At 41.5% G+C, this 13210-nt stretch overlaps 1 protein-coding gene across 4 annotated transcripts in view; it reads right to left on the bottom strand.

Annotated features, from left to right (window-relative positions):
• Positions 1-97: 97 nt before the first annotated feature.
• Positions 98-13210, bottom strand: part of MYLK3 (myosin light chain kinase 3) — a 32458-nt gene continuing 19345 nt past the window's right edge. For all 4 annotated transcript variants that reach the window (XM_048316673.1, XM_048316674.1, XM_048316670.1 and 1 more), the window contains 10 exons: positions 11738-12297; positions 10418-10523; positions 9255-9348; positions 8859-8968; positions 8091-8232; positions 7280-7350; positions 5800-5928; positions 4602-4754; positions 2725-2857; positions 98-1766 (listed from right to left, as the gene is read on the bottom strand). In XM_048316673.1, coding sequence (XP_048172630.1) covers positions 1695-1766; positions 2725-2857; positions 4602-4754; positions 5800-5928; positions 7280-7350; positions 8091-8232; positions 8859-8968; positions 9255-9348; positions 10418-10523; positions 11738-12297 — 1570 coding nt within the window. In that variant the 3' untranslated portion in view covers positions 98-1694. The remainder of the gene's footprint in view (positions 1767-2724; positions 2858-4601; positions 4755-5799; positions 5929-7279; positions 7351-8090; positions 8233-8858; positions 8969-9254; positions 9349-10417; positions 10524-11737; positions 12298-13210) is intronic.

Here is a 13210-nt window from a genome sequence, read left to right as displayed (position 1 = left end):
CATATTTTCTGCCTGGGCTGTATCTCTGGACCTACCCAGAAATACTTTCAGGTGTGTTTGGCAGCAGGGCTTAAACCAAAGTTGATGAATAGGCTTGTTCCACTTTCATGAAATTTATTAGTATTAATTCAGAAATATACAGACCAATGAATACAATGACATTCAGCATGCAGAAACACTGTGGAAGGAAAACATGAACAAAAATGGGCCTTCATAGAAGGTGATAAATTATCAAGATTCTTCTCTGTCCCAATTCTGGAAATGCTGCAGAAGTCGGGACTATGCAAAGTGAGAAGCACTTGAGTGGAAAAGATAGCTAGACTGGGGTAAGCCAGTCTTACAAACCTCATCATTAGCAACCAACACTTCTGTAAATTCAAGGGATGTTAAAGTCCGTAAAGTTCAAAGGAGCTTTATAGGTGCCTTTGATGGAAAGCTACTTCTAGTAGTATTAGTTTCCATTTTTCCTAGAAGGCATCCAGTTCACACTGAGTTTTGCAGAATCCAGAACAGGAAACCACAGGTTTAATAAATAATGTTATACTTTTATCTGAGAGATGGTAAGTGGCTCCCACTCTACACAAAAGAGTTTAAAATCCAAAATAAGTTAATATTGTGAAGAGAAGGTTTAATGTTCAAGAGCAAGGTGAGGGGGGGAAAAAAAGGGCTTCAACCTCCTAACTGGACTAAAGGCAGAGTCTGGCAACACTGTTTCCCTGTCACTGAACCTATTAGAAATGACACCTGTTTTGCATGTCACACCATACCAGCTTCTCAGACTTCACTAAAATTTCCAGAGAGGAGAAACAAATCCTCAGACTAAAACTTAGCAACTTAAGTGCTGCAGTCACAGACAATGAAAAGCACTTACAAGTTTTAAAAACATAAAATCTCTGGAAATCTCCTTTTCTCTACAACATGAGATCTTTCTGCATAGACCCAACAGTCATTAGGTGATTTGTATTCATGGCAGTTTCACATATCTCCTTCCAGAAGTTCAATCAGTTTATCTCAATTCAACTTGCCATAACAAACAGCAGCAAAGGACCAAATTAATTTGCTTCAAATCAGTTCCTAACTATGCAGTGACTATTTTTTAAAGGAGAGAGTAGAACAGTAGCAAAACAAAACCAAAACCATCCAAGCTGGAGTTGCACTGAAGCATCTTCATGTTGTGGGGAAATTACCTTTTTGAAAGAAATAGATAAGATAACAATGCTTGTATCTTTTGTTTTAAGTAACAAACACCTGAGGGACAAGTTGTGCCACTCTTGTGGCAGTTCTCTAAAGCTGGTAACATACATACATCAGTCAGGAAGAAAGTCTTTAGAGATCCCATGCTTGGTGTGAGAGACCAGAAAACTGCCAGGGGTTTTCTGCTATTAACACACCAATACTCTGCAGAATCAAAGCCTTCAGCAAGAAGTCAGCCCCTGTAACAGCCACGATTTTCCTCCGCTATATAGAACAACTAAAAACTTGTAAAAACAAACAAAGTAGCTTCTGCTTTTAGAAATCTTGTGCCTCTTCCTTAAGGCACTTCTGGAACCGTAGCACTAACACACCAGATAATTGAGGAAGACAGTCCCAAAACTTTATGTTATAAAACAGGGATAGAAATCACTGGAGACACTTGAGTCCTCCTTCCACAGCTTCATGTCCATCTCCAAGAGCGGTGGAGCTGTCACACAAGCTCACGCGAGCTTGACAGACATACTCTGAAATCTCTTCAGCCTGTTAGCAGCAGCCACCACATAGAAGTGTTTCTGTGAACAGAACAGAACAGTCCAAGTGTGAGCACAACCGAGGCAAAGGAACTTTGCTGCAGCTGACAGGGATTTTTCTTCCAGGTAAATCCATTTCCTTCTAGTGACCCCCAGCTTGTGTGGGTTGCAGTGGTTCCTGCACAGCAGCTGGGGCTGTGAGGTTCTTCAGTTGTATTAGGAATTGTATAGTGATAGGTCTTTAGATTATGTCATCTTTAAAATGCAAGTGCAGAACTTTGCCACCAAGCAGTTGCAGTGCAGGACTGAATGAAGTGTAAGCCTCTGGTTTAACTCCTTGGCAAGGAATTGCAACTTCCCAATGACAGAAGAGAAGGAAATGGTCGTCACTGAGTTTGCCTTACAATTCTTTTTAACAAGATCACTGTGTTCACCTTTTAGGATCAATTATCTACAATCAAATAGAGACTCAAACACAAATTATTATCTTTCACTTCATAAAAACTTAGTTCAGAAGGAGCCTGGGGTCATCAGAAAGATCCTGAAGAGTTCTCTCAATGGGTGTAAGCCTAATTTTTTTTTCTCTCTCCCACACTTCTATTCTGCAGTGGGAGGCACAAACTGCCTAAAGTTGTATCCCTACTCCATAGTGACAACAGATCCATGCAACTGTTACCAATGGAAAGAGTATAAAGAGAATGAACATTTAATATAAGGCAGCATCAGAAGCCTCTGAACATGTAGAAAGAAAGTATATCTTTCTAAACTTCTAAACACCAATCAGAAAGAGTGAAAATTGAAACCAAACTTGCTAGAAACAGAAGCAATATCCTTCTGCAGGACAAAACAACTTCCAGGTAAAAATAGACTTCACAACTGGTATTTACAATCAAGAAGCCTGTGGGCACAGTGAGCCCACACACAAGGGGAGGGAATGGCTCTGCCTGTGTTGTGCTGATGTTCCCTGTGGAAGCAGATTTGCCAGCCTTTGTGTATTTACCTTCCATTTCCTGTGGGCCATGTAACTCTGCAGCAGCAGCTGGGACTTCAGGCGGAGCTTGGACTTCTGGGCCTTGGCAGGGAGGTTGTTGAGCCACTCGTGCTTCAGACACTGCGTCGCGCTCATCCGGCAGCTGCAGGGGAGGGATCTGCCGTGAAAACCCAGCCCCCTTTGCTCATTTCCTCACTGCCCTGAGCCCCTCTTTATTAGTGATAAGGAAACTGCCTCAAATGAATGAACACAGTGAAAATGCTGTTCATGCCCGTGCATGGGATCCTAATGGCATCCTGCACTCTCCAGCAGGAGGGGCGAGTGGGATGCTGGTGGCTCTGCAGTGGCTTGGTTGAGCTGTGGTTAAGTTCATGAGGTAATGTATCATTTTATGATGCAAATTCAGAACTTTGCTAACAGAAGAATAACGTTTGTGGTGTTACCTGTCTGCCCTGACAGCACAAGCCCATTCTGTGCCTCATATTTAAAAAGCACAATTGTCTATTCACCCTAAACTTGGATGAAGCTAAGCATACTTTATATCCTGACATCCAAAAATGGGCCAAAATGCCAGAGGCTATCCTAAAAGCTTTGAGAAATATATGGTAATAGTAGAAATCTTGAGGTACAGATGTTGAGAAAAAAGTTTAATTTGCCTTTTTTCAAATCAAAAGCCTATGCCCAACTCCTGAGCTCTGTCTGAGCTGTCACTGAGATGATGAGAAGACAACTCCTGCCTGCTCACCCCGATTTCAGCAGTCAGGGGAGGGGGCTGCAGATCTTGCACAAGGCCAGACCCACTGTCCCAGTGGGGCAAAGGTGCCTGGTCTGCAGGAGAGCAGGGGCTGCCACACTTTGTGAACAACTGGGCCAACTAATCACTGCTCTCTGCAACTCACTGATAACACTCTTCTCTCACATGCTCGTTTCATTCACAGCTTCTAACCAGACCTTGCAGAGTGTCCCTCTGGAGACCCTAATCCCATTGCACAGAAAAATTGAAGACTCCAAAGCAAAGTTTACAGTATCACAGCAAATCATCATCACAGTCTGAGAAGAAATCCTTACATTTCTCCTGCTGGCAATATGCTAAATTTCAGTTAATTCTTTGCTTTTCATAGGAACCTATTGTTTAAAATGTAATTAGTACTAGAACTGATTTGTCTGATTTAGGCAATGATCAGAAAGTTGTTAATATTCTAAGCACTCCTTTGAATTCCCCTCAAACACACAATCTGTTTTACTGTATGCATCATTTCCTGGTTTGATTAGTTTTGTGTCAGTACTCAGCAAGAGAAAAATTTCTCCACCCAGCCAACCCCCCAGTCGTGGTCTGACATCAATATCATCCTCATTCGCTTCTTTGTTTCATATGTGCAATCACTTTTTCTAACAGTGGAGCCAAGAATGAGAAGCCACATGCAGAGTTAAGTCCCAAACACTCCCTAATATCTCCCAAAAGCCTGTAGACCACTTAAGAAGAGAACAATGCACATTCTCACAGCTGCAGCTTCCATTTATCCTCCATGGCATTCAAGCGGCATTTTTGCAATTTGTGACAGTCCAAGCTAACAATAGAAATAGTTTTTGCTCAGAGAAGCAAGAGCTTTAGAGACCGATTCCTATACTGCAAATTCTTCCAGATTCTCAGTGTTCTGCCTGTATTGATGCTACTGTGAAAAGCAGCTTTCCTCAGTCAGGGTACATGGACACTTTCCTTTAAAACAAGGGCTTCTGAATCACTGAGGAACTGCCCAGCAAGCCCAGAGACAGCACACAAAAATGTCACATAGTAAGTTGTCATTGTTGGCTACAATCCAAACAGCTGCTTGGTAGGAATTTAGTATCATTGGTGCTACTGTCCCCACAATCAGACACAGCGGTACCTTTTCTCCTTCACAAGTAGTCTGGAAATAAAGTCTTTGGCTTCCTCCGAGAGCTGTTCAAATGCTTCTGCATCAAAATCCCAGCTGCAATTGACTACATAATTCATTGTCTCTGCATCAGTCTCTCCCAGGAATGGGGACAGGCCACTAAGCCTTAAAAAAAGAAAGAAGGGGAGGGGAGAAGAGCAGTTATCATATGCAAGATGTGTTTTTTCCTTCTATGAATCCTCTGCTTTATTACTGTTGTTATGTTATGAGGGGGAAAGGCTCCTCTCAGCTATGGAGGATTCCACTTCTCAGTCCCTGCCATGATAAGGCAACAGTCTGGGGCAATAAATTCAGCATTACCCCCTAGCAGTTCACTCAGGTCAGGGAGCAACATTAATAGAACCCCAAGGAATGGATTCAGTGAGGATTTAGGTACATCCTTCAGTGTCTTCCCAGCTAGAAAAGCTAGAGGGACTCAAGAGCTTTCCCAAATCAGGGCCCGTACCCATATGTGGGTTGAATTAAACAGAATTCTGAACAATAGATTACTTTTTACAATTAGCCTCTAAGCCCAGATTTATTGCTTCCATCATCTATTACTTCATTCAGTTGGGTTTTGGCTAACATACAAATTTAAACCAGTAATTTATCCAGTTCACAGAAAACATATGTGAAAGATTCTGGGATGCAAAACAAGCTTATCAAAAGGTGGAGACTTTGGACAGACAAGCTGTCCATGGTTGCCATCCAGATATCAGAGAAAAGTTTTAGCCCTGTTCATGACAGGTCATTTCTTAGACCCATGGCCTAACACAGACAATATTAATTCTCCTGTGCAGATGCACACCAAGTCTAAGATCATTAAATTATCAGATTACAAATTTAAAAATTAATTCAAGTCCTCAAAAACACAATCAAAATTTAAATTCTCACATATTTTGGGCAACTTTTCAGGGTTAAAAAAAAAGACCTGACCCATTTTACTTTGCTGAATAAGATGATAAGGGAGAAGAACATTTACATATTTATCAAAAGGATCATTTGCTGTTTAGACACTCTGGACACACAGCGAGGTGCCTCTGTATGAAAAGCTGGGGGGTTGAACAGAATTAATTAGGAGGAGTCACAGCCAGATGGGCTCAGTGGCTGCTGCATTCCTGCCCTGTAGGGCCCTCAGAGCCACCACACGACCCCTGGCAGGGCCACTCACAGCATGTACGTGATGACACCCACGCTCCACATGTCCGTGGGGAAGGAAACAAAGTCGTAGTTCACCACTTCGGGAGCCAGGAACTCCGGTGTCCCGAAATTCACCTTCAGCTTCTCACAGGGTTTGTACCTGTACCAAGAAAAGAGCCACAAGTGAGGAGCTGGGGAGTTCATCTCACCAAGGGAAGAGCAAGGTTTTTGGGAGCATGGCAGCGGAGCAGAGCCAGGAGGAAGACCAAGGACACTAAACCTTGCGAAGGGCTCTCCCAAAGAGTGGTAGCAGCTTTATCTCTGCCAGGCACCACAGGATACGTTCTAGCAGATGTTGTCCAAAATCCATAAAATATAAAACAAAGCATCTTTGTTTATACAGGATTTGGAGAGCATTTGATTAGTGGGATGTACTCAACTACAGCTCAGGATAGACATCTGCATCACAGATATGAACACAATACAGCTACTAAGGTGGAACTGGAGAGGATTACAGTGACCCCATATAGGGGAAATGACTCTGTTCTAGTGCTTAACAGGGAAAGGTTATGAAGCTGAACCAGTAACAATTGACACTGATGGCAGTTGGAGTAACATCTGTGTTCAGGCAGAACAAGCCACTAAAGCACTGCTTTTAAATCTCTTTCTCCTGGAGGATCTTGTTCGCAAAACTGCTTCAGCAGAAGTTTGTATCTTTACCCTCCCAATTTAAAAAAACAAACAAACAAAACTCCAAACTCAACGTACATTTTTTTTTTCTTTCTGAAGTATTTTATGGAAACAAAGTCCTTCAACAGATACTTATATACAAACACATAAACATATATATATATATATATATAGGCATGAATGTACCAGCTTTTAGCTTAAGAAAAACCTCAAAGGGTTTAAAAATAAATAGATAAATGTTATTGTCTTACTGTCATAGTAACAGAAATAATTCCTTTTTATTCTAGGGCAATGGACTCATGCTCTCACAGCTTTTCCTTAACAAACTCATGCAAGCAAAATAAAAGAATGGAGAAAAGTTCCTATTTCTCTGAGGGTTTCCTGTTTCACATGGGATGACTCAAACATGGGGATTTTTTTTCTTTTTTTTTCCTTCAATCAACTTAGCTACTTAAAGAGTTTAGCAGATAATTTCTACAATTAGAACCTGCACCATGAAACCCTGCAGTCAAGAAGTCTCTGGGAGCCTTCACAGTGTCCCTAGAGTAAAAGCTCTACATGGGGAATAATTTTGAGATAATTAGAACAGTAGTATAGCCTTATCCAAGAGAAATGTTATTTGAAAAAGTAATTAGATAATTAATGCACACAGCAGAAGACTCATGCCTGCAAAAGCATAATGCTCAGCTCCCTCACACAGAATTATTACAAAGCCATCAAAACACAACCCCCCACCAAAGAACTACCAGAAACATGTCAGAGGTTTGTGGGTTTGATTTGGTTTTGTTTTTTAAAATAAATTCACAACTGAACTTTCTTACCTCCTTGCTAATCCAAAGTCAATGATTTTAATCTGGTTTCCTGTGTGATTTACACATAGTATGTTTTCAGGCTACAAAAAGAGAAGATGGTATTTTGAGTTAAATGTTTGAGACAGAGATCTAGCAAAAGATGGATAGTATAGATGTCCCTCCATAAAAAGCCACACAAAACAGATCAAATGCACCCAAGTTTTTTTTTCCCAATAAGAATATTTTTCAAGGTAGGGATGAGGGGTTGATGGGATCCAAATGTATTACAACTGCAGAACTGTCTACGAGTCAACCTGGTCTAATATCATTTGTGTAAGGTGCTGTGTAAACAAGCAGGAAAAAAACAGTTTGTATTTCTGTTTAAAAATTATCAGTTATTAAGGGACCATTAGGAAAACATTGCAATTTTGCTGCAGGTTGGTTCCAGGCAGTAAAAAGCACAGACTATGGAAGATGATTGAACAGGTATTTGAACACGGTTACAAAGGGATAGGGGAAATGGAGGGAAGACTGTGGGCACTTCTAGCCAAGGAGGTTTTGGGTGGGGCTTTTTGTCACTGATGACAAAAGGGGATTGCTTAATCTTACAGAGAATGAAAAGCTTCTGATTTAAGAAAGGCAAAAGCCCAGAATCCTGATCATTTTACTATTCCAAGCAAGCTGCTGAACAGACATTGGAAAAAAGTAATGAATCTCTAGAGCTCCATTCATTGTAGCTATTAAGTCTATTCCTTTATGACGTGAGTCCATGAAATGAGAAATTACTCCTCAGTAATTAGAGACTCTGTAAACCAGCACCACTAAAGCACGAACAACTGACCTTCAGATCTAAGTGGAGTATATAATGCTGGTGCAAGTAGTGGACTCCTTCACAAATCTGTTTGGTGAACAGGATGGCATCCAGCTCAGTCAGATGGTAGTTTTCATCTGTGATCCGGTCAAATAATTCCCCACCATCAAGACTAAAATTTTGACATAGAAAAGCATTAAAAACCCTAAAATGTTGCATTAGCCCAATTTATTTCCAAATTGGGAATTAGGCTCTGTAATCGAGGGTCCTAACGAAACATCCAATATTAAGTGTATCAGTAGCCTCAACGACTTCAAGAGACTTACTTCTCTTGAAATTAAGTATCAATCTAAATTTGAAAATGGAAATGTTGTCACTAATATTTGAGGGGATACATGTCAAACCCAAAGCCACATGACCTGGTGATCCTATGGGACCGGGAGAATCTACAGGGAGTACTAAACTATATGTTATTCACTCATCTTATTAGTCAAGGCAAAAAAAGTCTTCAACCTACAAAATTTACTAAATGGAACTTCTCAAACTGAAAGCTGTTTTATACGAGCTGACAACTGAACTTAATTCTGCACGGAACTTAAGAGAAAATTAGTCAGAGATAGAGCTCTGACAAGAAATTACCTTTAAAACATTGTTATTTCCTTCTGAAAGTGAGATCAACTCTCTCTCAGGCGGGGAAACTACTCACCTCTTCACAGCTCAGAATTATCATTCCCTATTTCGTTTAGTGACCTGAGAAAACCCAAACATCTGACAATTCCCAAGATCATTTAAACTTACTATTCCATGATCAAAGTGATATTATTTTTGGCTTCAAAAGCATCATAAAGCTGGATCAGATTCACGTGATTTAACTGGTTCATGATGTTAATTTCATTTTTTACTTCCTCCTGAAAAAAATAACGAAGGGACAAAAAATGAACAAAATGCACTCCTTAAATTTCAACATACCAAAACAGAATTATTTGTAAAGTCCAACAACAGCTACATCACAGATCTCATGGGGATTGGACGTTTCATCATGAATACAGGAGATGATGAAGATTGACACCAAGCCCAAGATTTTGCAGTATTTGATGGTACTCAAGGATGAGCTGCCCCTCCCAGGGCAGCTTGGGGCAGTGGCGTTGGGTCTGGCAGGGAGGGCAGGGTCAGGGCTCCCAGCAGTGTGGTTACCTTCTCCTTGGCTCCTTTCACTTTTATGATTTTGGCTGCCAGGTTGAGCCCCGTCGATATTTCCGTGCACTTGTGAACTTGCCCAAAACGCCCCCTGTGGATGCCAAGGAAAAGATGGGAAACCAGCTCAGCAGAGCTCAGCACAGAAACCTCTCCTACGACTATTCTTATCATGAGCAAAAATAGCCCGGTACAAAGTGAACGGAGTCGGGTGGCCAGCAGCATGGAGCTCCTCTTTCTCTCAGCTTATGAAGGATTAGTTTTATCTTTCCAGCCAGTTGTTCAGTGCTTACATTAAAATATTAAGCCCCCTTGGTCCTGCTGAGGTATGATGGCCTGGCCATGCTCTGGCTCCCTTCTGTAACTGGACCCCCTCGCTGTCCTTCAGGGATGTGGTAGTGGGTATATTAACAAGGATATTTCTGTCCTGATCTCAGAACTTTTTAAATGAGCATAAAACCAGTAACTGTAGCCACTCCGCAGACTGCATTTCTGGCGTGCTGTAAATTCTACCCCATGTCACACAGATACGTTAATGCCCCTTGGGATGATTTCTAAACACCATCTTCCCTGCTGTTGCATCACATTGCTTACACTTATTAAGCCATATTTGTATGTGGATCAATGTGTAAATCAAGCCTTCTTGTCACATAAGTAAGGATACAAGAATACAAAAGCTGAAGCAGCTGCAGACTTCCTATGAGTGAAAACAAAACATAAGGTCAAAATAATTATAACTCTTCCTCAGTTTTCTTTAATATGCAGCTCAGCATAGCAAAAAAAAAAAAAAAAAGATTTTGGAAGTTGCCTGACTTAAAGGGCTTTGTTGCTATCAGATGCTCTGAATTTGTCTGCCTTAAGGGTACAGGTTTTTCTCACAACACTGAGGCCAGGATTATTGTAACAAATGAAAAAACCAGTCATCCAAGATGGCAGTCAGGCATCTGAAAATGGAGCTGGGGCAGAAACCAGCCATCTAGGGCACACTCTTGATGTAGGAGCAGCTGTGATGGCCCGAAGGGCTCCAGGATGAACCCCCTCCCTCTGGCTGCAGGGAGCTGTCTGTGCCGCTCACACGCACACCCTGGGGCCAGCTGTGGAGCTCTGCAGCTCCCTGCATTGCCCCAGCAGCAGCAGCACAGCATGGGGACAGCCACACTTACCCCCCCAGGACCTCGTGACGACACACGGAGTAGCACGCGGTCACCTCTGCTTGCTTGACGCTCACGATGCGGTGCTCGAAAGGAGCCGGAGGAGAGGGGCTGTCATCTGCACAGGGGACAGGCTGGTCACTGACACCTCTGCACACATCACTGCCCTGTGTCACCTCCTCACACCACGGATTTCACCCCACTGGATGTGAGGGGCTTTCACTGCTAACTCCCTTTTACAGATGAGGAATAAAGTCCCAGAACTGAGATCAGGATCCCACCTCCTGAATCTCCTCTCTGCTTTTAACACAGTAAACCCACTGGACACCCTTAGGAGACCAGCATCTTAGTTTATGCATTAACAGAAAGGATCACTTGAAAAAATTATCTGAAAGCTTGAAAAAATTATACTCGATCATCTTTTAATCATTACATGACAGCCAGAAAAACCAGCAAAAATACACAGCACTGAGGAATGAGGACAGTGACTGATAAAATCATGAGGTTCCTCTTAGCAGCAAGAATTTTGGAGACAATTTCCAAATTAAAGCTGCAATTATTAGCATTACAACTATTAAGTTTAGTCTGTTTGTGGTAAGCTAAATTAGTTAACTGCGATTACTTAATGTCCAAGATTTTCTAGGATAAATCTTCATTAAACCAATTTTTGATGTCCCCCATTGAAAGCAATTTTATAATTAATCTCCAGGTATGTCAGGCTACAAGTTAATATGTTTTCAACTCATCTGCAGCCACTGTTCAGAACGCCAGAGCAGTCAGGTCATCTGCCCATCTCTGTACATTCTGGAACATACACATGTATATGCTGCCAGGAGAGAGCACTCCCTGAGACACTGCAACCAAGTGTCCCTCAGGAACCAAGAGATCCATGGCCAATAACAAAATAGGCCATGGTAAGAAACATTTCCTGCAGTACTTTTCGGTGCTCTGGATCTCCAGTCCAGAGTTGCTAACATGCGCCTGGTTTGCACACTCTATCTGAAGGAAAAAATGCTTCATCTAAAGAAAACGGATTTTTTCAAAATTCAAAATTTCAAAATTCTCATCTTCTGATCACACATACACTTCACCCTATTTTATTTTAAATTTTTTTTCCCCAAAACACACTTTAAAAGGAAAGTTACTATTTAAAGAATCTGTGAATTGTTATTTACATAGTCAAAGGTACCCAAGGGAAAATGCTCTTGAAGTGTAAGACATGGGGGCTCTACTGAGCAATACTCCTGCTCTTATTGTCTATACAACAGGCACAAAATATATGGCACAAAATCCTCAATGTACAAGTTTCAAGAGTAACTGTGAACAACTCACCGATAATTTCTCCCTGAGTGGGAAGAGCTCTGCCAGCTTCCAGAGCTTTGGTCTTCCCCGGTGCCTCTCCTGTACACTGCCGAGTATCGTGCCCGCTTCCCCCCGGAGATGCAGACTCAGATTCTCTCCTCTCAGGCTTGGTATCTGTTGAAGATTTTTCTGCTTTTGCTGTTTCTTGATGGATTTTCACTTCTACCCCTGCACCTTTCACAGGCTCCTTTGCAGAGGTATTCTGTGAGGTTATGGGCTTGCATTTTAATTCCGATTTCTCTTCAGCCTTTTTACCTGGTTTGGGCTTGCTCAGGAATGGCTGTTGCTTCCCTGTTTGAGGTGCAAGTTCATTTTGCTTATTGTCCCCTTTAACTTCTGAATTTGGCTCGGAGCTGATGTTTTTAGGGCTCTGTTGAAGTTTTAATTTGTCAGGCAGCTGTTTGACTCCTTTCAAGTCTGCTGCTGTGGATTTCACTTTGGGACCTTTACCTTTGTTGTCACTTATGTTTCCCTCCTTGGCCATCTCAATCTTTTCTTTCATGTCAGTCATATGCACACTGATGGATATCCTGCAGAACAAACAGGAGAAATTTGATATTGATGCAGGTGGCCAGCCTGGTTTTTGTAACTTTGTGGAGGAAGAAAAATCTGTAAGTTTCCAAACCCACAAATTTCTACAGCATTGATAAAACCTAACTGTACCAGTCTTGCTGGGAAAGACTCACAAACACTAAGGGGAGAGCACCAAAAAGCATACTGATTCTTCTTCTGTGTCCTCATCTCTCTACATGTCTGCCCTTCTGCTGAACAAAATGTCTCACCCTGCAAAGGGTTAATCCCACATTTGAAAGCTTAGCACTTTTTGCAATTATTACAGTTGGGCTAATAAAACACCACTCATCTGGGCAGAAATAGTGATTGCCTTCCCAAATTACAGGCTGATTATCTAAATAGCTGGCTGCTCATATGGCTCTACAAATCTGATGGTTTGCATCCTCTTCCAGCTGGCTGACCTGCACACTCAGCCAGCTGGGTTTGGGTCTTCTGATGTGATAGCATTCTTTCCACAGCTTTCTCTTAAAAATCTAACTTTGATAAACTTTCTCACTCTATCAATACAATTTTCCTTGGCATTTTAACTATTGGAAAAGTTTAATGATTTTTTTTCCTCTTGTGTTAGAACCAATTCTCTGTGCTCCTAAAGTCCATCAAAGGCATTTGTGTGATAATGTTTGAGTCAACTGCTACTGCTCCAACCGTCATGAACAGTCTGATTTTACAGAGGCTGAATTGAAACTTTTGAAGTTGTAAAGTAGATTTTATACAATGGCAAATGAAGACAGTTTCTGATGTCTGGGAGAGAATGTATCTCATTTTCACAGAGGTTGTTATTGCCTCTTTCAGTGGAGCAACCTCACTACAAAAGATGTTATAAAAGAAAATGCTTCTGCTTTCGTAAAACAAGAGTCTGAAATGTCTCAT

The sequence above is a fragment of the Corvus hawaiiensis genome, chromosome 12 (genome assembly GCF_020740725.1).
Source record: "Corvus hawaiiensis isolate bCorHaw1 chromosome 12, bCorHaw1.pri.cur, whole genome shotgun sequence".
In the NCBI taxonomy this organism is placed as follows: domain Eukaryota; kingdom Metazoa; phylum Chordata; class Aves; order Passeriformes; family Corvidae; genus Corvus; species Corvus hawaiiensis.
Note: the sequence above shows the minus strand (reverse complement) of the source record. Positions and strands in the feature narration are given on the sequence as shown.